Source organism: Perca flavescens, chromosome 17 (genome assembly GCF_004354835.1).
Source record: "Perca flavescens isolate YP-PL-M2 chromosome 17, PFLA_1.0, whole genome shotgun sequence".
Taxonomy (NCBI): domain Eukaryota; kingdom Metazoa; phylum Chordata; class Actinopteri; order Perciformes; family Percidae; genus Perca; species Perca flavescens.
Window position 1 is genome coordinate 6,958,203 of NC_041347.1, and position 27,010 is coordinate 6,985,212.

Consider the following 27,010-nt stretch of genomic DNA (forward strand, 5'->3'; position numbering starts at 1 on the left):
TTAAGTATAGAGCCAATCACAATGTTTGCTTATATTACAGCAATTTCCGGGTAGAAAACATATTCTTTGTAAATCTTTACAATCATCCCCCGACAGAACCAAGCAGGCCTGCCTTACTGCATGATCCAAATTTTCTTTTTCTTGCTAGCTCGAAGGTTGTTGATGTTTCATGAAGCGAACAGAGTTTGAGAACGGCAACACACAGAGAGCGGAGGGGAGGGACATCTGGCGCTTGAGCCACGTGCGGCGTGTGTCAGGCAATTATCCGTTGATCCAGACTACCTGCCTATGGGACTACGGATGTAAATTAGTATTCTTGCTAACTCCGGCATGGTTATACCTTATAGTTTATACAGATGTTTATTGACGTGCTCTGTCTTTATCAAATAAATAAATGAATGTTTGCTATACAGGACATTGGTGGCCTAAGGTCTGTTACACACTGGCTGTGTGGCGTGAGCGTGGCGTTTCTGTTGCTGATCTGATTACAGCAAAGACAACGTCTGCAGTATTGACGAAGAATATTTCGTTCTGTATTGACAGGCGCAATATTAGAAAACCTTTTTTTTGTTTTATTTATATCTGCATTTATATCAAAACCTAGAGACTTTCAAACATCAACATGTCATTTATTAATATGTATTTGTGTCTAAACGACATATAAACATCTTTTCCTATTCTATTTTGCCTGGAAACGCTTCCAACACACTTGCGTGTCGCATGAAAAATAGGCGTCGGTTCTATTTCTAGTAGGGACGCGTTTTCGAGCCGCGCGTGTCACGCAGGCAGTGTGTAAGCTCTAACCTGTTAACATGGGAGCCAAAATATAAACGGACACGCCACGCAGCTGACACGTTCGTGCACGCATCCAGCGTGTAACCGGCCTAAAGGTTAGAGAAGAGAGCTTGTGACCGGGAGGTCGCTGGGATCAATCCCCAGACCGGCAGGATAAAAAATGGGTGGGGAAAGTGAAAGAGCTCCCTCATTACCACCACTGAGGTGCCCTTGAGAAAGGCCCTTAACCCCAACTGCTCGGTGGCCAGCGGATCAGACTGTGGTTGTAACTGGGCAGCTTCCAATGTGGAACTGTGTGAATGTGATCAGGTCGTCTTTGCAAATGAGAAGTTGTTCTCAATGGACTTACCTGGATAAATAAAGGTTAAATACAAATACAATACTGTAGTTATGTGATAATATACTACTTACGTCATCACAAAATGAAGTGAACCCCACAGACTGATTCTGATATCTAAAAGTGTAACACTGGTTAGCTAAGAGCACAACACACCCGTACCACACGTGTGTGTAAAATGAAACATTCTGTACAGTAATACAATCTGTGGTTAAAGGTCCCATGACATGCTGCTTTTTGGAAGCTTTTATATAGGCCTTAGTGGTCCCCTAATACTGTATCTGAAGTCTCTTTTATATAAACCTTAGTGGTCCCCTAATACTGTATCTGAAGTCTCTTTTATATAGACCTTAGTGGTCCCCTAATACTGTATCTGAAGTCTCTTTTATATAGACCTTAGTGGTCCCTAATTCTGTATCTGAAGTCTCTTTTATATAGACCTTAGTGGTCCCCTAATACTGTATCTGAAGTCTCTTTTATATAGACCTTAGTGGTCCCCTAATACTGTATCTGAAGTCTCTTTTATATAGACCTTAGTGGTCCCCTAATACTGTATCTGAAGTCTCTTTTATATAGACCTTAGTGGTCCCCTAATACTGTATCTGAAGTCTCTTTTATATAGACCTTAGTGGTCCCCTAATACTGTATCTGAAGTCTCTTTTATATAGACCTTAGTGGTCCCTAATTCTGTATCTGAAGTCTCTTTTATATAGACCTTAGTGGTCCCCTAATACTGTATCTGAAGTCTCTTTTATATAGACCTTAGTGGTCCCCTAATACTGTATCTGAAGTCTCTTTTATATAGACCTTAGTGGTCCCCTAATACTGTATCTGAAGTCTCTTTTATATAGACCTTAGTGGTCCCCTAATACTGTATCTGAAGTCTCTTTTATATAGACCTTAGTGGTCCCTAATTCTGTATCTGAAGTCTCTTTTATATAGACCTTAGTGGTCCCCTAATACTGTATCTGAAGTCTCTTTTATATAGACCTTAGTGGTCCCCTAATACTGTATCTGAAGTCTCTTTTATATAGACCTTAGTGGTCCCCTAATACTGTATCTGAAGTCTCTTTTATATAGACCTTAGTGGTCCCCTAATACTGTATCTGAAGTCTCTTTTATATAGACCTTAGTGGTCCCCTAATACTGTATCTGAGGCTTGTGGGCTTGACCAACTGCCACTTTGCTCGTTTGAAAGCCATGATGTCTCTCTCTCTCTCTCATGGGTGGGCCAAATTCTCTGGGCGGGCAAAGCAGAGAAAGGGGAGGTAACCTTTCTCCTTAGGACCTCATAAGGAGAAGATTCCTGATTGGTCCATTTGAGCTTTCATTTTTTCAAAGGCAGAGCAGGATACCCAGGGCTCGCTTTACACCTATCACCATTTCTAGCCACTGGGGGACCATAGGCAGGCTGGGGGAACTCATATTAATGTTAAAAACCTCATAAAGTGAAATTTTCATGCCATGGGACCTTTAATGACACTTGATTCAATGTGAGATGTTTTTGGCTTCCTTCTTCCTTTGCATGTATTTATTTAGTTGGATTATTTTACAGTATGTATTTTACCATGAAATATTAAATCTGAAAACAAAACATTGCTTTTGCCCGGGTCCAAAAATATTAGGAAATAAGATGTGTCAACCAGCATTATGGACAGGGAATGACAAAATGTTTATTGGATATACAGGTGTAAACACAACCACGCTGTATGCGATGTTGACAGAGTGGACACTGAGTATATGAATGCTTGTAGGACAGGAGGTGTTCAGACAGACTTACTGGGTATCCTGATCTGGTAATGGTTGAGAACAGTAAGAACCTCCACAGCGTCTGTTTTACTGTCAAACTCCAACAAGCCAGAGATGGTCTTAGAGGAGGCTGAGAGAGACACAATGAGAGAGAGAGAGAGGAGTAAAAACAAGATGAGTAAAGACAGGATAGACAGGGAGTAATGTGTAATTAACAAAATGATATCACTTTCAAATTCATTAGTTCACAGAGCAAAGTAAAAAAAAAAAAAAAAATCGTTTCACAGACTTACTACAAAAGGAGAACATGAACTTTATAAACTTTAACAAGAACCTAGTAAAAAATCGCACACTGAAGTTCTACTTACGTTTGGCATCAAACATCTTGAATTTGACGAAGCCGGGCACGTCATGCTCCGTACACAGCTGCCAAAACACACACACACACACACACACACACACACACACACACACACACACACACACTCCGTTAGACAAGACTTAACCTCAGTCACTTAACCTCTCTGCATCATGGAGTCTGGCAACACATTCTCCCTCCCTTCGCTTAAAATACGGACGCTTGGTCAGGTGCCTTTGGCGTTGTTATTGACGCTAAAAGTCTCCTTTAGCATCATATCTAAACACGCTTTATCTAAACGCGCTGGGTCGGGACTATTGGCGTCACTTTTGACGCAGTTAGGTTAAGGAAAAGGTCGTAGGTGTAAGTTTGGGGATGGCGATTTTGGGGATGTTTCTCTCGTTAAATAAAATCTTACTTACAGGATCTTACTCTTTAACAAAAAGGTACGTATCTCTTTAGGGATCCTTTCCATAACGCTGTTAGAATAACAATCTGAGCTTGTCAGCGGCAAAAAGAGCATTTTAGTGGATGGAAATTGACAATGCACATTTTCCCCATATGATTACATTGCAGCCAGGTTCACGGCTACCCGTTAAAGCGTTCTCGCTCAATACTGGACCAATTTCAAAGATTGTTGTTCACACTAGTCACTTAGACAGCATGCCCAGCTTCCAGCAGCATGGTGGCCCAATGGTTAGCACTGTGGCCTCAAAGCAAGAAGGTTCTGGGTTCTAATCTAGGTCGTTCCTGTTTTTGCCAAAAGGAAGTCTTTCCTCACCACTGTTGCACTAAATGCTTGCTCGTGGGAAATTGTTGGGTCTTTGTAAATTATAAAGTGTGGTCTAGACCTACTCTATCTGTAGTGTCTTGAGATAACTCTTGTTATGATTTGATACTATAAATAAAATTGAATTAAACTAAATTGCATGGGAAAGTACTGTCTAGGTTTAAAAAAAAAAATCAAAAATTAGCCTTTAAGAGATGTCAGGAATCAAGCCCTAGATTGGCAAAATTAAATCAACACTCCACAATAAGGAGTGCAGTTGACAACCTCACACTGTAAAGCCTGAGGACTGTTCAAGTTCAGTACCAAAGACTGACAGAGACAGGCATCTTGGAAGGAAATACTTTGACTGTATCTTAAAGTAAAACATTCATCAGACAGAAGTAGCATACCCTCAATAATTGGTCCTGTGATATGCACGGAGGAACGTTGTAGTAGTGTAGCACTGCCGATGGAGGCTGGATGATGTTTTTGGAAGCCTGTCCGGCGCTGCTGAAGCGGTTGTTCCTAGTCATGGCAAAGTCCTTATAGCTGCTGCTGCCGTCCTCTAACTCAAACACCTGACTGGGGATCACTGCATGCTGCTTGGAAACACTGCACACAACACAACACAACACAACACCAGTGTTATCTGACCCCATCCATTTGTTAACCATTGTATTTTAGGATGCCTATTGTCAGCTGGCCGGGAACTACAGCTGGAAATTAGCCGTAGAAGCTAATGCTACTCCTTTTACTGTGAAGTTAATTAAGGTGGACTGTCCATGACATTATGAACTAATAAACTAAACTATTCTGGGTAGCCCGGATGTTAATATGTGAATTTTCAACTAAAATTTTTCAATCTCAATTTGACCAATCAAATTTCTTTGAAAAATCGTAACTTACGTATATTATTGGATCTGAATTTGACCAATGAATTTGAGCAACCTAAATCTACTTTTGGAAATTCTGAAAGTAGATTTCTTTTTTTATCTGAATTTGTGACCGTCGAAATATATATATTAAAATTCAGGTTTTTAAAATGTATTTAAAAGAATTCAGAATAAATTGAGATACATTGTTTTCAAAGTAAAATGTTTCAATATCAAGTATAAAGTGGCTGTTTAAGTTTAGATACATGGTTTTCAAAGTAAAAATATTAAAATTTTAAGTATCTAATGGCTGATAAAGTTCAAAGACTTTCCATTGGACGGTCATTCTCATAGAAATGCTGCAATCTAACAGCATATCATCTGGATCTGGAGAGAGAGTCTCATAACGTCAAATTCTGGCGCTTCTTTCAATTCTGCCTCCTGCATCTTTAAATTGATCAATAACAATTTGATAGTCACATTTTTATTTATGGATCTACATACACTGAACCTAAGAGTTAACATGTTAAGTAATACTTGTTATTACAGTATCACGGTGTCTGTTGTATGACAGCTTTTGGACTGTTTGCATTTGTTTTTTATATTTTAAAGGCAAATGTTTTGAAATTGAAAAACTAACGTAGAGATTAATAAACCTATAAAACCACAGGTCCTCTATTTATTTATTTGTTTATTTATTGAGGATCCGATTAGCTAAAAGTCTATGCAATCAGCTAGTCTCCCTGGGGTCCATTCTAAAAAAAATTACATTACAACAACAATATACACATTTCAATCATAACAAAATCGCATATACACATTTCATATCTATACATACATACACAAACACATACATACTGTATATACAATCTAGTTTCCATTCATAGTAGGACTAAATATTAATACAATATTAATATAATTACTTTAATAAAAACATAAAAACCTACATCAACACAAAACATCTAAGATTTCTTTTAAATGACTGCTTATTACAAAGCTGACGCACTTCAATAGGAATGTTGTTCCAGATGACAATAGCTCTATACAGGACAGTTTTCATCATAAAATTAGTTTTTGGATAAGGGATTGTTATATGACCAGTATTTGCCTTTCTAGTGTTATGATTATGCACGGAGTTGCAATACACTAATTGATTAAACTGAGTAATCGGCATTTTCATTGTCAATGTGTTTGTTGTGGTTTCTGCGTTTATGCCTTGCATTCTGTTTTGGTTTCTGTATTTTGGCTTGTGTTTTGTGCCGTTTCTGTTGCTTCGTAGTTTTCTGTATGTTTCCTGTTTTTGTTGTTGTTCTCCCTTGTGTTTAGTGTTGTGTCAAGTTTCTGTGTTTAGTCGATTTCATGTTTCCCTGTTTATGTTCTGCTTCCTGTTTTATTTTGATAGTCTGGTCTTCTGTCTTGTCATGTCTGGCTTTGCTTTCTGTTCCCACCTTTGTTGATTGTCTTGCCCCGCCCTGATGTGCTTCACCTGTTGTCTCACCTGTTTCTGATTTACTCATCACCTCATGTATTTAGCCTCTGTGTTCCCCTTGTCTTGTGTCAGATCGTTTTGTGTCAGCACCTGTTTAGTTTGTAGCCATGCCCTTGTGTTTCCTCCCTGTGCCTTGTGTTTGTGCCTGCGTCAGTTTGCTTCATCCTATGTTTTTCCCGTCAGTTTTGTTTTTGTGAGTTTTCCAGTCTGTGTACTGCCGCTTTTTGTTTTCATTAAACCCTCCACATCAATGTTTGCCTGCCTGCCTGCTCTCTCTGCATTTGGGTCCTCACTCTCCCGCCACACACCATAACAGTGTTATATATCATAGTACCTAAAGTAACTGTTATTCTTTGGTGTAAAGTGAGCCATGAAAGAGTGGAATACATCTGATCTCCATCCATCCATCCATCCATCCATCTTCGTCCGCTTATCCGGTGTCGGGTCGCGGGGGGAGCAGCTCCAGCAGGGGACCCCAAACTTCCCTTTCCCGAGCAACATTAACCAGTTCCGACTGGGGGATCCCGAGGCGTTCCCAGGCCAGGTTGGAGATATAATCCCTCCACCTAGTCCTGGGTTTTCCCCGAGGCCTCCTCCCAGCTGGACGTGCCTGGAACACCTCCCTAGGGAGGCGCCCAGGGGGCATCCTTACCAGATGCCCGAACCACCTCAACTGGCTCCTTTCGACGCAAAGGAGCAGCGGCTCTACTCCGAGCTCCTCACGGATGACTGAGCTTCTCACCCTATCTCTAAGGGAGACGTCAGCCACCCTCCTGAGGAAACCCATTTCGGCCGCTTGTACCCTGGATCTCGTTCTTTCGGTCATGACCCAGCCTTCATGACCATAGGTGAGGGTAGGAACGAAAACTGACCGGTAGATCGAGAGCTTTGCCTTCTGGCTCAGCTCTCTTTTTCGCCTGGCGGTGCGATAGATTGAATGCAATACCGCACCCGCTGCGCCCGATTCTCCGACCAATCTCCCGCTCCATTGTCCCTCACTCATGAACAAAACCCCAAGGTACTTGAACTCCTTCACTTGGGGTAAGGACTCATTCCCTACCTGGAGAAGGCATTCCATCGGTTTCCTGCTGAGAACCATGGCCTCCGATTTAGAGGTGCTGATCCTCATCCCAACCGCTTCACACTCGGTTGCGAACCGATCCAGTGAGTGATGAAGGTCGCAGGCCGATGATGCCATCAGGACCACATCATCTGCAAAGAGCAGCGATGAGATCCCCAGCCCACCAAACTGCAACCCCTCCCCACCCCGACTATGCCTCGATATCCTGTCCATAAATATTACAAACAGGATTGGTGACAAAGCGCAGCCCTGGCGGAGGCCAACCCTGTCCTGAAATGAGTCCAACTTACTACCGAGAACCCGGACACAGCTCTCACTTTGGTCATACAGAGATTGGATGGCCCTGAGTAGAGACCCCCTCACCCCATACTCCCGCAGCACCTCCCACAGTATCTCCCGGGGGACCCGGTCATACGCCTTCTCCAAATCCACAAAACACATGTAGACCGGTTGGGCATACTCCCAGGCTCCCTCCAGGATCCTTGCGAGTGAAGAGCTGGTCCGTTGTTCCACCCACCAGGACGGAATCCGCATTGTTCCTCCTCAACCCGAGGTTCGACTATCGGCCGAACCCTCCTTTCCAGCACCTTGGAGTAGACTTTACCAGGGAGGCTGAGAAGTGTGATACCCTATAATTGGCACACACCCTCTGGTCCCCCTTTTTAAAAGGGGAACCACCACCCCAGTCTGCCACTCCTTTGGCACCGTCCCCCAGACTTCCACGCAATGTTGAAGAGGCGTGTCAACCAGGACAGCCCCTCCACACCCAGAGCCTTGAGCATTTCTGGACGGATCTCATCAATCCCGGGGCTTTGCCACTGTGTAGTTGTTTGACTACATCAGTGACTTGGGAAATCGACGACAATCCCCCGTTATCCTCCAGCTCTGCCTCTAACATAGAGGGCGTATTAGTCGGATTCAGGAGTTCCTCAAAGTTCTCCTTCCACCGCCCTATTACCTCCTCAGTTGAGGTCAACAGTGTCCCATCCTTACTGTACACAGCTTGGATGGTTCCCCTTCCCCTCCTGAGGTGGCGAACAGTTTTCCAGAAGCACTTTGGTGCCGACCGAAAGTCCTTCTCCATGTCTTCTCCAAACTTCTCCCACACCCGCTGCTTTGCCTCTTTCACGGCAGAGGCTGCAGCCCTTCGGGCCCTTCGGTACCCTGCAACTGCCTCCGGAGTCCTCCGGGATAACATATCCCGGAAAGACTCCTTCTTCAGTCGGACGGCTTCCCTGACCACCGGTGTCCACCACGGTGTTCGTGGGTTACCGCCCTTTGAGGCACCTAAGACCCTAAGACCACAGCTCCTCGCCGCAGCTTCAGCAATGGAAACTTTGAACATTGTCCACTCGGGTTCAATGCCCCCAGCCTCCACAGGGATGCACGAAAAGCTCCGCCGGAGGTGTGAGTTGAAAGTCTGTCGGACAGGGGCCTCCTCCAGACGTTCCCAATTTACCCGCACTACACGTTTGTGCTTACCAGGTCTGTCCAGAGTCTTCCCCCACCCCCTGACCCAACTCACCACCAGATGGTGATTTGTTGACAGCTCTGCCCCTCTCTTCACCCGAGTGTCCAAAACATACGGCCTCAGATCAGATGAAACGATTATGAAATCGATCATTGACCTTCGGCCTAGGGTGCTCTGGTACCAGGTACACTTATGAGCATCCCTATGTTCGAACATGGTGTTCGTTATAGACAATCCATGACTAGCACAGAAGTCCAACAACAAACAACCACTCTGGTTTAGATCAGGGAGGCCGTTCCTCCCAATCACGCCTCTCCAGGTGTCTCCATCATTGCCCACGTGTGCGTTGAAGTCCCCCAGCAGAACAATGGAGTCCCCCACTGGAGCCCCATGCAGGACTCCAGTCAAGGTCTCCAGGAAGGCCGAATACTCCGAACTCCTGTTTGGTGCATATGCACAAACAACAGTCAGAGTTTTCCCCCACAACCCGCAGGCGTGGGGAGGCGACCCTCCCGTCCACGGGGTAAACTCCAACACAGCGGCGCTCAGCCGGGGCTTGTGAGTATCCCCACACCCGCCCGGCGCCTCACACCCTGGGCAACTCCGGAGAAGAAAAGAGTCCAACCCCTATCCAGGAGTATGGTTCCAGAACCGAGACTGTGCGTGAGGTAAGCCCCACCAGATCTAACCGGTAGCGCTCCACCTCCCGCACCAGTTCCGCTCCTTCCCCACAGAGAGGTGACGTTCCACGTCCCCAGAGCCAGCGTCTGCCGCCCGGGTCTGGTCCGTCGAGGCCCCTGACCTTCACTGCCACCCATGTGGCATCGCACCCGACCCCAACGGTTCCTCCCACAGGTGGTGGGCCCATGGGCTGGAGAGATGGGAGCCACGTAGCTTGTTCGGGCTGTGCCCGGCCGGGCTCCGTGGCAAACCCGGCCACCAGGCGCTCGCCGACGAGCCCGCCGTCTGGGCCTGGCTCCAGACGGGGGCCCCGGGCTTCCTCCGGGCAGGGTCACTCCATCTCTACCTTGCTTCTTCATTGGGGTTTTTGAACCATTCTTTGTCTGGCCCCTCACCTGAGACCACTTTGCCTTGGGAGACCCTACCAGGAGCACAAAGCTCCAGACAACACAGCCCTCAGGTTCACAGAGACACACAAACCTCTCCACCACGATAAGGTGATGGTTCATCTGATCTCTACTTGTTTTAATTGAGCAGCCCAGTACAAGTCTTGCTGCTTTATTTTGCGCGACCTGAATTTTAGTTAAGTCCTTTTTAGTTGCAGAGGACCACACCTCGGTGCAATATGACAAATGACATAATATTAATGACTCTGTTACTATTTTTAAAGTTTCCTGATTTACATATTGACATTTTTTTTGTTATTGCAATGCCACATCCTATTCTGTTAACAATCGTATTTATGTGTTCTGTCCATGAGAGACTACTATCAATAACCAAACCTAACAGTTTAGCCTTTTCTACTTGTTGTATTCTTTGTCCGGCTATTTGTAACTTTAATTCCGATCCTAGCATAAATTTTTGTTTTGATCCGATGATCATACTATTTGTTTTGGATATATTTAATGCTAATTTGTTTCCACTAACCCACTTACACACCGAATCCAGTTCTCTAGACAGAACATGATTAATTTTATCACATGAATCTGAAGCATAGTTAACAGTTGAGTCATCTGCAAACATTGTCATTGATGCTTTTTTAACAGTTAAGGGCAAATCGTTAATAAAAACCGAAAACAAAAGAGGACCCAAGCAACTTCCTTGTGGTAAACCACAATCTAAACTTTTGCAATTAGATAAAGAACCATTATAAAAAACCCGCTGAGTTCTATATGAAAGATAACTTTTCATTAATGTAACAGCAGAGGGAAAAAATCCGTAGCTCTCTAATTTCTCAATTAAAATATGATGATCAATTACATCAAAAGCAGCACTGAAGTCCAACATAACCACACCAACTATTTCAGAATTATCCATACTTCTAAGCCATCCATCGGTCATTTGTGTAAGAGCTGTACTGGTCGAATGTGCCTTTCTATATGCGTGCTGAAACATAGTAATCAAATTATTATTCTGGAAATAATTACAAATTTGTGTATGAATGATCTTTTCCAATATTTTACTGAGTGCAGGCAGAATACTTATAGGTCTACAGTTATGCCCATTATAAGGTAATCGATTGTCTTTTATTAATGGAATAATTTTTCTTCCTTCCACAAAGATGGATAAATCCCACTCGCTATGCACTGATTAAATATATAACACAACGGAGCAGCAATATATTCAGCAATTTTGTTCAATACTATGCTGTCTAAGTTGTCTGTGCCTGGACTACCATGTGTTGGAAGAGACTTTAACAGGGCCATAACTTCAGCAAATTGTACGTAATTAAAATTAAAGCTACACACTTTATCTGCCATGATTTCATTTTTGATCAATTCACAGTAATTAAATTCTTCTGTTCTATATCCTTTTCTCAAATTACCAACTTTATTTATAAAATGATTATTAAAATAATCAGCAATGTCTTTAGAATCTGTTATAAAACCTCCTTCAGACTCTACAAAAGAAGGTGATGCATTTTTATTTCTCCCCATAATTTCATTTAGAATACGCCAGAGCTTTTTGCCATCATGCTTAACATTGTGAATTCTATTTTTGTAGTACTCTCTCTTTTTCCTTTTATTAATTTTAGTAACTTGGTTCCTTAATTTACAGTATATTAATCTGTCCTCCAATACTCTCGTTTTCACAGCCACTTGTTTAGATTCATCTCTTTGCTTCATAATATTTTTCAATGTTGAATCAATCCACCTCCTAGCATGTGATTTTATTTTCCTATTTTTCATTGGTGCATATTTATCAACAATATTCAAAAGTATACTCATGAAAGCATTTAAGGAATCTCCTAGGTTGTGTCCACCGTACACATCTTTCCAGTCAACATTTGTTACCTCTCCCACAATCTTTTCGATAGCGGATACTTTATAAGACCTTTTATAAGTACTAAAAATGGCTTTAGCTTTAGGGACCTTAGCTATCTTATTAACAGCAATGAGATTATGATCACTGAACCCTACTGGTATTGACACAACATCATTACATCATTCTGGTACATTAGTATAGATGTGATCAATACATGTTGCTGTTGTAATAGAGAATCTTGTTGGCACATTAACAATTTGATGTAAATTACAAACACTTATATAGGAAAGTAATTTCTTTTTCTTTGTGCATTTATCATCATTCCAATCAATATTCTTATCTCCAAACAAATATAATTCACAATTGACATCAGAGACTTTATCAAGCATTTCACCTAAGCGTGTCAGATAATCCACGTGTGCATTAGGAGGTCTATAACAGCAGCCCACATGCACTGGTTTCATATAAGGTACATGGATTTCTACCCATATAGTTTCAATGTCATTACATGTTAAATTATGTTTTAACTTACAAGGAATGTTGCTTTGCACAAGAATGGCCACACCACCACCAAATCTATTTCTGTCCCTTCTAAAAATATTAAAACCTTTAACTAATAATTCAGAGTTTTGAATAGAACTTTTGAGATGTGTCTCAGATAGGGCTAATACATTAATTGAATACTTGTGCACTAAATCATTAATGTCTTGAATTTTATTCCTTATGCTACAAATATTTAAAGGTCCAATATGTAATATTTGTACTGTAATAAATCCAAAAATGACACCAATGCCTCATCAGATATTAAGGAAACATGTTAAACTGAAATACTATCTTTTCTGACAACAATGCTAATTTCAGTATTTTTTCTTTTTGAAATTTACATTCCGTGACGGAATTTATGTTTATGTTTTGATCTGTGTGTTGTTATCAACGGCCCAGTTTGACAGGCAGGCCGGGTTGCCAGATATACCTGTAAAAACATAAACCCAGCACGCTACAGCTGTAACGGTAGTACAGCCATGAAAGCAGCAAACAAACCAACAGGATCAACAGAGATAGATTCTACATGACATAAAAAAAAAGAAAACAGCATGTTTCTAACAGTTGCGTGACCAGAGACGTAACAACCCCCTGGTAAATATTGGAGATGTATTTGAAAGATGGAGACAGCTTAGATCCCAAAAGGACGCAGAGTGGGCTTATTTTCTCCTGAACCGGTAAGCATTAGCTCCACGCTAATTTATCACAGCTACTAGGGATGGGCATTTTTTGTCATTTCAACATTTGTGTACTCACATTGAATTATATAGCTAGAGTAACCGAGTTGGTTACTCGCAAAAACAATTGAGACATAGCCAGTAAAGTGATCCCGACTGGTCCTGGCTAACGCCGCCATGCTAATCCTGCTAACTGTTAACGTTACCGGGCAGTCCATGGCTGTTTACAGCGTGTAGCCTCTTCAGCGGCTGGAGCCGACAACGGTGAGTTATTTTAAGCCACGAGAGGGGGGCTATAAATCGGAAAGAGGGGACTATGAGTTTGCAGTGTGTTTAGCGATTGTTGCCGTAATTCTAAGCCAATGAAGTGTGTTCCGTCGGCAAGGTAGTGGTATTTTTAGCGTTTCGTATTGTAATTCTAAGCCGAGGAAGTGTGCCTGACTGGCGTGTGGAGAGGACAGTGAGGTTGTTGTGTTTTTAGCGGTTCATACTGTAATTTTAAGCCGAAAAAGTGTGTCTGTCAGTTGGTTACAGAGCTCCACGTGAGCCCGGGCTTTTATGACTGCAGCATCTAACGTTAGCTACTCGGCTGTGCTGTGGAGTAACGTCTGGCTATGTGAGAAAAGCGTCCAGCTACATTGTTGTGAATGCTGCGGTCTCAGCCTGGCAACCCCCGTGAACTTCGAGTCTGGGCAGGAGGGGGCGGGGGAGACGACTCTCCAGTATTTTGAATTGGTAGTGCAGTAACTATTTTAACCGCTAGCTGCCAGTATTACACACAATATTACATATTGCACCTTTAAATGTGCCAAAACCAAACCTTTACTAGTTTTAGTTGTACACATTAGTATGATATAAGGAATACAATTACCAAACCCATCAGAAACATAATCCTTTTACCCTAAAATGTATCTCAGTCCTAAGTCCTTTCATCTCTAGACAAAATCACCAATTTATCATACCTTAGTATTGCCTTTTCACCTTGGGCTCTAGCAGCTTTAAGCTTTGGCCACAGTTCCTTTCTTCTTTGAAGCACAGCCCCAGAGAAATCTTCGTTTATGTAAGTGTTAGTCCCCTTAAGCTTTCTAGCGGAGGAAAGAATGTGTTGTTTATCCTTCAAACGCAGTAGATTCACCATAATTCTCCTTGGCCTTCCGCCCTCCTGGTACTGACCCATCCTCTGGACACGCTCAATTTCAATCTTCCCATCCAGTCCCAGATTATTGGAGAACATGTGTTGTATCTTCTGCTCCAAACCACTCCAACTCTCTTCCTTATCATCTATTATACCATCAATGACTACATTTTTCCTTTTATGCTGATTTTCAATGAGGTCAAGCTTAGTGAACATTTCACCAATGTCTCGTTTTAAATTCATTAAGTCGTTTCCAGAAGATTTTATTTTGGCTTCAGATTCTTTATATCCTGATTTCATCTCCTCCATCATTTGTTGTGTAAATTCCAGACTTGTCTTCAACTCTTGTACATTGCGTATAACACCATCCAATCTCTTATTTGTTCCCTCCATAAACACTTGTATGAAACATTTAAAGTTGTCTTGCTGCTGAGTTAGCATGTATTTATAAAAATCTCTCTGCTGCTCCAGCTTTTGAGAGAGTACACTCATGGTAACAACAGACTCCTCCTCACACACTGCAGCTTTAGTTTGCTTAGGAGGCATGATCTTACCAAGATGTACAAAAGGATAGTTGATCTTACCAAGATGTACAAAAGGATAGTTGAATGATGTCAAAAATGCTGATGTCCAGGCCCACCTCCAGCCGAGGCCTACCAAGCCGAGAAGCCTCTCGACTTAGTTTAAAGGAACACGCCGACTTATTGGGAATTTAGCTTATTCACCGTAACCACCAGAGTTAGATAAGTCCATACATATCCTTCTCATCTCCGTGCGTGCTGTAAGGCTGTCTGACGGCTCCAGCGGCATCAGGCCAGCACAGAACATGCAGGTGAATGGTTCCAGTAATCCTACTGCTCCGAATAAGTGACAAAATAACGCCAACATGTTCCTATTTACATGTTGTGACTTTATAGAGTCACTATATTCTCAGACAGGCTTGCTGCCCAAGTACTATATTCTTCCGCCTGAGAATATAGTTCCCGGTTTGTTTACTGTTAGAATACGGCTGTGTCTCATGTTACGTTGTTTTTTGTACACGCTGTGACTCTACAAATCACAACATGTAAATAGGAACATGTTGGCGTTATTTTGTCACTTTTGTCACAATTGGGAGCAGTAGGCTAGTTGGAACCAGTTACCTGCAGGATCTGTGCTGGGCTAAGCTAATGCTGGAGCCGTCAGGCAGTGTTACAGCACGCACGGAGATGAGAAGGGTATGTATCGACTTGTCTTACTCTGGGGGTTATAGTGAATAAGCTAAATTCCCAATAAGTCGGCGTGTTCCTTTAACACCACGCCCCTTGTGCAGAGTTATTTTACTCCACTAGACATAAAAACTGAAGCATAGATAGAATTTACTTTGATAAGTAAATCACTGCTAAGATTTCCAACAGGATTCTTTAGATGTTTGTTGGATTGAAATGAGGGTCTCTATGCCTGTATAAGACTTGTGGTGGTGCGTTAGTTCATCTGTGGTTTCTGTGAACTGGCCTTTTCAGTCTGCCAGATAATCGGTAACTTCATCTCTATTACTAACACTAATTTAGATAGATATGAAACGTTTGGATGTATCATATACATGGTGACAGATATGCAACTTTAGAAAAAAAAATTGAATAATGTATGTATGTGTGTGTATTGATCTACGTCTCACCAGACATTGAGTCTCTTGCCAAACACCTTGATGCTGTTCAGGTGTGTGATGGCTCTGTCCACAGCATACTCATCTCCCATCTCAACCAGCGCTGTGCCAGGAACACTCTTCATAAACTTTACCTACAAGCACACAGGATCACACAATTGTTTGAGTCTGGCTTAAAACAAAAGTTAGGTGCCCATATGGACAGGGAAATAGATTTGGCCTTCGTACTTCCTTGTTTGCTTCCAATGTGAGTAGGGGTGGGTATCGCCAATAATTTCCAGAATCAAATTCAATCTGATTTACATGTCCCGATTCGATTACATTTCCAATTTGATTCAATAACAATTAGGTTAGGGTCATTTCAGTTAAAATACCAATTTAGCTTGGATATAAAAGAGATTCTCAGAGAACTAATGCAGTAAATAGTACAAGCAAGAAGCAAGCTTTAGTGCGTAACTTTTTGATATTAATGAACGTCCGTTCCATTCAAGCCATGCATGATCATGGAAGGCTTGTATCATGTGTGCCGACAGTTTTGTTGTCATTACTTAGACTTCCTCATGGGGACGACAGAAACTAAGCACTTTATTTTTTAAAGGTCCCATGGCATGAAAATTTCACTTCATTAGTTTTTTAACATTAATATGAGTTCCCCTAGCCTGCCTATGGTCCCCCAGTGGCTAGAAATGGTGATAGGTGTAAACCGAGCCCTGGGTATCCTGCTCTGCCTTTGAGAAAATTAAAGCTCAGATGGGCCGATCTGGAATCTTCTCCTTATGAGGTTATAAGGAGCAAGGTTACCTCCTCTTTCTCTGCTTTGCTTGTCCAGAGAATTTGGCCCACCAATGAGAGAGAGACATCATGGCTTTCAAATGAGCAAAGTGGCAGTTGGTCAAGGCCACACCCCACCCTCCACCTAGCCCCCCCTCTCGCCACCTCAATAACATTTAAAGCTACAGACACAGAAATGGCACATCCTAACGAAAGCTCATTGTCGGACTGGCTCTAGTGGCTGTAATTCTGCACCAAGGCTGAATTTCGGTTAAAGAGACTTCAGATACAGTATTAGGGGACCACTAAGGCCTATATAAAAGATACTTCAGATACAGTATTAGGGGACCACTAAGGCCTATATAAAAGATACTTCAGATACAGTATTAGGGGACCACTAAGGCCTATATAAAAGATACTTCAGATACAGTATTAGGGGACCACTAAGGTCTATATAAAAGATACTTCAGATACAGTATTAGGGGACCACTAAGGTCTATATAAAAGATACTTCAGATACAGTATTAGGGGACCACTAAGGCCTATATAAAAGAGACTTCAGATACAGTATTAGGGGACCACTAAGGTCTATATAAAAGAGACTTCAGATACAGTATTAGGGGACCACTAAGGTCTATATAAAAGAGACTTCAGATACAGTATTAGGGGACCACTAAGGTCTATATAAAAGATACTTCAGATACAGTATTAGGGGACCACTAAGGTCTATATAAAAGATACTTCAGATACAGTATTAGGGGACCACTAAGGCCTATATAAAAGAGACTTCAGATACAGTATTAGGGAACAACTAAGGCCAATATATAAAAGCATCCAAAAAGCAGCATGTCATAGGACCTTTAAAATGCACCCAGGTTTACATTAAGAATGGAACCCCAAAAAGGGAGTAAATTCACCACACCCATGGTGAAAAGGTATTAAAAGATCAATGTCACAAGAACAAAGATTGATTTTAATTGGAGAAACAATTATTTGTAACCCAGCCCTAGATGTAAGTGAGTGGATAAAATACATTCCAAAGTTGATCTGCTTTTATGTTCTGTGGTGCAGTACAGCATAGTGGGCTGAGGATGTCTCAAAAAGTTACATAAAGCTCTACTGTGGATTTGACAGCCTTGAGTAGTCCTCTCAGTGTAATGGCAGAGTGTAACTGTATAGAGTCTTTTGATGATAATGTAAGGAAATGATTATCAGAAGGGTGGGAGTCATTTGTGAGCAATTCCTTCGCCCTAACGATCCAAACAGCAGTGACTGCTGTGAAACCACAATTATAACTCTCCTTTGTTTCTATAATAAACATGAAACTACAAAAGCTGTCAAAGACACCCACCTTCTCAATGTTGCCATAGAGGCAGAAGAGGTTGAAGATGCGGGTGCAGTTCATCTTGGACGAATGGAGGCCGCTCACCATGGCAACAGAGCTGGGGGCATGGCTGGAATATGAGGAGGATGATTGGGGCGCAGGGTAGGACACCATGTCTGGAACATCCACTGAGCTGAGCTTGTACCTGCTGTTGCCAGGCAGAGGCAGCAGGGGGCAGGGTTGACCTGAAGAGGCAGAGACCGAAATTAATTGAATGATAGAACTGATAGCCTGCGTCTGTTGTTATTTTTTAGATGTGGCTGTGCTGTCTTCAGGAGGGTTCCCACTATTTGCAAAAATCTTTTTTACCAGGAACCCCACTTCACCCTTGTGACCTAAACTAAGTGTTATATAAGCACTGTAACTCTCATTTGATATATTATCTGAGTTTAAACAGCACATTTGACTCCAGTACAGCAGATATATAGCAATGATTAACTCCAACAATGAGCATTCATTCTTTACTTTCTCTCTCTCTCTCTCTCTGTCTATCTGCCTGAGGGATCATAAATTAATCAGATTACTAAGTTAAATTCCTCTGTGGATTCAAAAAGTCCCACATTGGCCTCTAGAGACCACTGAAAATGTAACCAATTTTGGCATGCCCTTATAATAAGTGTTGTGAGATGTTGTGCAAATCTTTTTTAATACAATGTTTCTCCTGGAAAGAGAGGAAATTTTAAACTTAACAGAACCCCCCCTCCCCCCATGCCCCCTCCAACAGCTGAGGCCTCACTTTAGCTAAAGCTGAATGAGGACTTTTCTTACAATGTAATCACACTAATTCTTCGAACATTTAACACACATATCACGCATGTGCGCTCACACACATGTAAACATGTAACTGATTATTTCAGATAAGGGGATTGGTCTGTTACCTACACAGGGTGTTTACTTACTTACTACTTAATTTATCAATCAAACAGCTAATTTTATTTCTGTCTTCCCTGATCTAAGAAAGAGATAAAAAAGCAACATGAAAAAGAGGGCTGTCATAAAGGAGCGTTTCACCCTATGTAATCCTGTTTCTGTATCAGCTCTTTATTTTCCTCATCACAATTAAACAGCTATGTCCGTTTTGAGAAACACAATACATGTGAACCTTATTGTGATGAGGCTACTGATTGAGCGTTGTCTCTAGTATCATGTATCTACGATCAGTTTCCTTCAGCCCACAGACTGATCGGAACATTTGTTCACAGTTGGATGGACATAAAGATTTGGGATTCCAGACTTAAAAGTATTAAGCCGCTTTTCTTTTATTTTGGTCATCTCAGTGCTGATTAGATTAGATTAGATTCAACTTTATTGTCTTTGTGCAGAGTACAAGTACAAAGACAGCGAAATGCAGTTTGCATCCAACCAGAAGTGCAAAATAAAGCTGAAAAGTGCAATGTGATATACAAGTATAGACAGGTGGTGCATAGGCAGGACAAGAAATATATTGCAGTGTTATAAGAGCAGTATAAATATGGCTATGTAATATGAACAATGTATGAACAACATGTACATGTGGCGGCTTAGTAGGTTACATTTATACACTGATAAACTGAACACAGCTGATTTACTGTTAACTGGATCAAGAGATGCATAACCCATAGCTGCGTTATGACAAACATTTCACATTAAAGGGTAATTTAGTTTTTTGTTCAACCCTGGACCCTATTTTCCCATGCACTAAATGACTAATGTGAACACCAAATCTTTGAATTTTGTCCAGTGTTGAGCGAGAATAGCACACACGCACAGAGCAGACACCACATGCCTGCCAGTGTCAGGTAAACTCTGCCCTCAAAATATATTTCTGCACGCTCGAATGAAACTGACTTTTGACACTCTGGGGGCAGAAACCAAGCAGGCACTGGCCCTCTGGCTGAAAAAGTGTTATTCTGTCTTTATTAACGATGTAACGCAAGACACCATCGTAAATAAAGGAATGTATAAGTGTGTCTCTTCCGTTCTGTTGTTGGGATATGTGCGATGCTTTTGAAATGTCCATAAATCCTTGCCGATGTACCCTTATCTCTAACATTAGAGCTAGCCTTAGCTAAAATGGCTATCGTTTAGCCTGGCCAGCCAGTCTGATTAATCCATAACAGAAATTTAGAGCCAAATAACCAAATACTTTTATTATTTTTGGCATGTCTAACTTATTAGTAGAACACGATCACACATTAACTTTACATCCTACACCACGTCATGAAACATTATTTCAGTTTCTGGATCAATCAGAAACAACAGCCACATTAGCTAAGGCTAATGTTAGATCTAATTTTAGAGGTAGGCTATATGGGTTCATACATCGGCAAAGAATTTTACCAACATTTCACAAGCATTAACCTGACTCCGCCAGATGGATCGCTTCGCATTTGCTCGGCATATCCATCTGGGAACTTTCCGTTGGAGAACTTTTGGGAAGGGGCGGAAATACTGGTTAGCTGATTGGATGAACCATCTGTCTATCACCTATGTTGGTGATAGATGGGCCAAATCAACCAATCAGATCCACGAAGCGTATGAAAATACAACCACAAGCCCGCCCATGCTGCTGCAGGCAAAGCATAGCTCGTTAGCTCAGCATGCAAGCAACGTGTCGGTAAAGGAGATTTGCCGTTTGTGTAACGAGAATTTAGGAATAAAAGACACCATTTCAGGTTCCTGGACCATATTCCAAAAGAAGGATCCAAGAGAAAAAAAGCATTAGCGAGCGGCTAACAGAATTAGGGCTATACCGCTGTCTGAAAATACTGGTTAGCTGATTGGATAAACCATCTGTCTATCACCACCTAACCCACCTCAAAACCAACGCTGATTGGCCCGGTCGTTTGGCTAACGGCTCCAAATTTTCTCTGCCTCAAGATGCCAGACTGATCTGCGAGTGGAAAACTGGAGCTCGCGAGATCAGGACGGTCTCACGAGGCTACACAAGCATCGCACATATCCCAAAAACAGAAATGATGAGAGACACTTATACATTCCTCTATGTCATGGCCTGCCCGTGACTCAGGCTGTGTAGTTTTTCCTTTTTTGGTGTTCTGTTTGTGTGTGTGGAGTTTGTGGGCAGACGTGGCTTTCTCCAGGGCACCTTTCCTATACCAAAGCACATTTTCCTAAAGAAAAATGCTGTTCCAACAGTGGAGAGCTGCAGACAAATGGGGCTACTGTGTTGACCTGGCATCAGTAAGTTACAAACCAAAGCATGGCAGGAGAACAGCAATTTCACAATGTCCCCATTATGTTGTCAGACACTTAAAATTACAATCTGAGCTTGTCAGTGGCAAAAACAGCACTTTTGGTGGACGTACATCGACGGTGCACATTTGCCCTAACGGATTACATTGCAGCCCTGTTCGCCGCTGCCACTCACTCAACACTGGAACAATTTCAAAGATTTTAGATTTTTTAGATTAGTCACTACACAAATGCATTGGAAAATAGGGTCATGGTTGAAAAATACGCAAATTCCCCTTTAATCTTTGTGCTTAATGTACTCAGTAACTGTGGCCTATTTAACTTTAAATCATCAAGCCACATCCACGTGTGCACGTGTACTCAAGGTTCACCAACAAATGCACGTGCGTCTTGTATTTCCAAGACTCTTCTCACCCCCATATAGAGTATGTGTATGTATGTGTTCGCGTGCGTGTTTGTTTGTGCGTGTGTGTGACAGCTTAAATTAAAGAGTGTAATTGGCAGGGATCAGTTTGCAAATGCAGGTGAAGGTTTACCTACTGCTGCAGACCATTACACATGACTGGCAGTCCACAACTATGCTGGGGAATGTGTGTGCGTGTTTGTGTAGAAGAGTGTCAAGTTTCACCTCAGAGGTATGGGGACTGTAGATTAAGTAGCAGCCTTGTATAAGGCGGCAGATTCAGTTACCAGTTTAATTCTAAGTGTGGGTGTGTGTCTTTGTCTTACCGTAGCCGTTATCGCTGCTGTAGGACGATGGGTGTTCTCCTAAAATGGCCTGTCTCTGCCTTCCCTTTCCACGGTCTGAAACACACACACACACACACAAACACACACACACACACACACACACACACACACACAGTAATTTACTACGAAACAATGGGCTTCTTTCACGATGTAGGCTTTGCGTCAGAAGACTCCACAGTAAAATGGGAAAACGTATTTAATCCAGAACAAGGCCCATTAGTATCTGCTGTTTGACACTGCCTTTTTAGAGGGCTCTTGAAACAAGCTCAAATTATTTCTGGGGTTGGATAATTACAATAGACAGTTTGTTCTCTTCTGTCCGATTGTCTGACTGCTTGTGTTTCTTGACCCATCTTTGACGATGTTAATGTGTTCCCAGATCTCAGCAATTAACTCGGCTATTACAATATTCACGTTATTAATGGAAATAAATCCTTCAGAAATTCCAGTTTCACATTAATTTGGTCTTGTTTTCATGGTTTTGTCATTTCTACCCATTCAGCCATCCATTTCCAGACTTTATCTAAGCAAAAGGGTAAACAAAGTAGTCCATTCGTCCTTCTCTCCCAGCCACAGACTCCAGCTCCTCCGTGGGATCCATAGACATCTCCATGTTCTACAGTAAGTCAGCCCTGGGGTCTTCTCTCCCATAGAAAGGCTTCCAGGAGGCATCCTAATCAGATTCCAAAACCAATTTCAATTTCAACTGCCTTCTTTTGAAGCAAAGTAGCTTCCAGATGTTGGAGTTCTGGACTGAGCAACCCAGCCAAGAACACAGATTGCCTCTGCTTATATCCACAATGTCATTCATTTGGTCACTACTCAATGCCCTAGACCATAGGGGAGGGTTGGAACGTAGCTGACTGACTAATTACTGCCGAAGCCACATCGATCCATTTGTTGATCTTGTGTTTCATTTTACTCTTACTTGCAAGCAAGACCCTTTGTTCATTGCTCAGGAACTGAGAAAATCCCCCTGTCCAGCAGAGTATCATGATGTTTTAATGATCAGCTTGACGGGCCGTGGCAAACAAAGGGAGGACTATTTTTTTTTTATAAACCATAAATTCAATTGTCAGAAGCGATGTCATGTGGAAGCCAGTAAGGTCAGTGGTGTAAGTGAATTGATGTGAAAAGAACCAGAACAAAAGAACCAAACAAAGTGATGGAGGGAGGACTAAGGTGGCAGCTTGTGTAGCGACAGGGAGCATTTGTACCAGGTGCGCTCAGCCGATCCAAGTGAACAGCCCTGCCTACCAAACTACCAATAAAAGAGCAAACAGACCAGAGGGCCGTCACAACCACCAGTTTGACTTGAAGGTTGTGGGCCCTATTTTAAAACGCCAGACGCAGGTGCGTTTCGGGCGTGTCCAAATCGTATGTGCGCCAGGCGCATGGTTCAAAAGGGTTGTACTTAGTGTCTTCATTAATTCATAGGTGTGTTTTGGGCCTAACATGCAATAAACCAATCAGAGATCATCTCCCATTCCCTTTAAAAGCCAGGCGCGTTTGGACCTTGGTGCATTGTTATTATGATGGAGGATTTGCTAAGCAGGAATGAGAGATTTTCAGGAGAAGAAACTGATCTGCTCGATAACACTATTTCACATTGTACATTTTTTTTATTTGTAAACTTTTGCATGTTTGTGTGCTGCTTCGCGCGGCATGTCCCGTCCAGAACGACGTGGGCTCTGTATGGGACGTGGACAACTGAGTCGGTCTTAAACTAGCAAAGACACTTGAATTTGGCTTTGCTCTGCTGCCCCAGTACATGGAGGTCACAGGTCAATGAAGCAAACAACATCATCTACAAAAAGTAGAGATGCAACTCTGAGGCGACCATACTGGACATTTCACCCCCCCCCCGCTGCACATTCTGTCTCTGAAACAGAAGGCAGGGCACAATCCTGGCAGAGCCCCACTGTGAATGTCCTACTCACAGAGCTACTAGCTGAGATCTGAGACACAATAACAAATCTCTGCTATACAGCATCCAAAAAATAGAACCCTTAGAGTGCACAAAATCGGAACCATTTTAAACATCGTACAAGAGTAAAGGGATGGAGAACAGAGGATGGTGCTACAGGAGCGGTTCAGGCTTTTGTATGGATGCTTTCATAATTTGGAACTTGTCAAAAATAAAAGCTGATCACAGCCAGTCTTCTCAGTGGTGGAGAAAATGACATTTTTCAGAAGCTTTTGAAGGCAACAGTAACATGTAGTCATGCATTTTGTTTGTTCTTGTTAAAAAAAAAGAAATACACACACAATGAAATTGAGCCCTGAAATACTGCCCCGACAGAGATGGGTTTATTTATTAACTAATCTTATGTACATGACAGTTAAAGAAAAAGATGGACTTGGTGTTATTTCTGCCTATGTGCTATTCTCTGGGCAGAAGGAGTGTGAGGGCTGTGCACAGTCCTCCTACAAACCATACAGCTCAGTTACATGTTACTTGTCATTTTTTTTTCTGTTGAAGGTATGAGAGTTGATTTCAAATTACATTCATTTCTATAAACCACACTCATGAGTACTGATTCTACACCCCAGAAAAAAATTGAAAACGTCAATACACGTTATGGTAATGATGGAAGAGAATAAATAAGAAATAAACAGCTTTAAGGTGGCTTTATTCAGAGAGAGGCAGGTATAATGATACAGAGAGGGGCATGTGAACAGAGATATGAAAGAGACAGTACCTGTGAGGCATCACGCTTTCTCTTTTTTCTCCCTCATCACGAAAGAACATCAACCTGCATTACATTATCATCATAATGATAAAAACATCACCATCGTTACTGTGACTCATCCACAACAAAGTGATAGCATTACATACTGCAGTATATATACTACATACAAGCTATACACTTCATTGGAGTCACATTGCAATGACACTGACTTTTTGTCAGTTGATAGGAAGAGTATATAGTAAAAAGTATCCCTCCCCCATTCTCCGGTCAACAGGTATGTGCTGATGCAATGCTGTGTCCTGAAGCGCGCACACACACACACACACACACACACACACACACACACACACACACACACACACACACACACACACACACATTTAGAGAAGAGATGCTACAGCAGTGAAAAGTGAGAATGCCAGGAGATAATCCAGACAGCAGGATGGCAATCCACACTGACCTTCATGCATAAATTGGCAGCACGCACACGGCATGCATGCATATTTCTCTGGTACGTTCAGAGTGTCACAAAGGCAGCTGAGCTGAGCTACTGCGTGCATCCACCAAGACAAGACAAAACACTGCCATTAAAGGTTCCAACTCTTCAGTTATGGTAGGCTTGTTTTGTTGCGAGCAACTGACATAACCAGGTAAACCACAACGGCTCTGTATTAACCACATTATGCCTTATTTAGGGTTTGGAACAAATTAAGTCTAGTGATGGATGGAAAAGAAGTGGACTGTGCTCTAGTATGGGTATGCAAAGGTTAAGGACATTTTGGTACTTCTGTAAAACTGGGTCAATGTTCAGATCCATTGTAACTGTGGCAAAACCAAATTGACCATGAGGTCTACTTCCTTTGACTAGGGAAACAAACGAGCCATGCAGAGTAGACCCCCCCCCTCTCCTCCACCCAGTTGCTAGTAGCCAAGGAGAACACGGAGGATTAAAAAAACATGGACTCTTCAGAAGACGTCATTATCTTTACTCGAGTTTCTGCGTGGGAAAGTCGCCGGACGCCATAATCTTCTGAACATAGTCATACTGAGAAATCCAGAGAGAGTTGTGTGGAGTCTTAATTAGCTTTGTAACTAATTTGGCAATGGCTTGAATGGAACGGACGTTCATTCATATCAAAAAGTTACGCACTAAAGCTTTTAGGAATTGTAACCATGCAAAAGCAGTCTGATTGGTTCATATGTGTGATATAATTCCACAAAAGATGACTACGATGTCTAATTCCTTTGCACAAATCTGTGTTATACCTTATCTGAGGAAAAATAAACTAACAAACTAGCTAAAAGCCACTTCAAAACAGAAATATGTATGGTTAACTTCTACCTCCTTGGTAGCCTACCTATTTCCATTGCCGTCAGACAGCCCTTCCCGAGGTGGTACCAAAGCCGTTACCTATGTTCAATGGCAAACGCACAGATATGTGCAGCAAGCCAGCCCAGGAGGGCCTATTGTGATCATAATCATTTATTAATACAAATATATTTCAATTGGAATGTGTCTATAACTTTCATATAATCACAACATACCACCTGTCGTGAGCTATTGCTTAAAAATAAAACATATTACGAGTGTTGCCACCTGTAACAGAGCCAGGACCTGGTACAAGCAGTTGGGCAAATTTTAGGAATGCCACGGTAGTAGTTCCATTATCTTTATTGTGACTAGAATTGCCACTGTTCATCCCATCCCCAACCAGCACCGTCAGACACCGCCCACCAAGAGGCTGGGTCTGTCCGAGGTTTCTGCCTAAAAGGGAGTTTTTCCTTGCCACTAAATGCTTGCTCTTGGGGGATTTATTGGAATTGTTGGGTCTTTGTAAATTAAAGAATGCGGTCTAGACCTACTCTATCTGTAAAGTGTCTTGAGATAACTCTCATACTATAAATAATAATTAATGGATTTGAATTAAATTGAAATCCACAGCAATCCAGCCCTTTGGTCCCAAAACGTCCCAGTTAGATAGCAAATGCAGTAAACATTCTTTGTAATTCTTTACAATCATTCACTCAAAGAACCAAGCAGGCCTGCCTAGTGCACAATCCAAATTTTCTACAAAACTTGCCATTTTCAACGTGTGGCTTGCTAGCTCGAAGACTGTTGTTGTATTCTGTAGCGAAGGGATTGTGGGAAAGGCATCACACAGAGAGCGGGAGGGGCAAAGATGTCAGGCTTTATCCTGGATTTGTACTTCTGTTGATCCAGACTAACAACTCAGTAACACAAGCAGAATGCAGACGTACGTGTGGCCTCAATGTTGTCAATGAAGTTCACCTACATTTCTTCCTGTTCAGTCCACCAACTATTGCAAACACAAAAAGCTACATTTGTGGCTTG

The 27,010-nt window shown here is 42.1% G+C and overlaps 1 protein-coding gene across 1 annotated transcript in view; it reads right to left on the bottom strand.

The window, feature by feature from the left end:
* hnrnpll (heterogeneous nuclear ribonucleoprotein L like) overlaps positions 1-27,010 on the bottom strand; it is an 83,458-nt gene that overhangs the window by 867 nt on the left and 55,581 nt on the right. Inside the window, exons 8-13 of the mRNA XM_028603729.1 lie at positions 21,944-22,018; positions 17,990-18,207; positions 15,880-16,001; positions 4,419-4,620; positions 3,250-3,307; positions 2,913-3,011 (exon numbers count right to left, since the gene is read on the bottom strand). Of these exons, the coding sequence (XP_028459530.1) occupies positions 2,913-3,011; positions 3,250-3,307; positions 4,419-4,620; positions 15,880-16,001; positions 17,990-18,207; positions 21,944-22,018 (774 nt within the window). The remainder of the gene's footprint in view (positions 1-2,912; positions 3,012-3,249; positions 3,308-4,418; positions 4,621-15,879; positions 16,002-17,989; positions 18,208-21,943; positions 22,019-27,010) is intronic.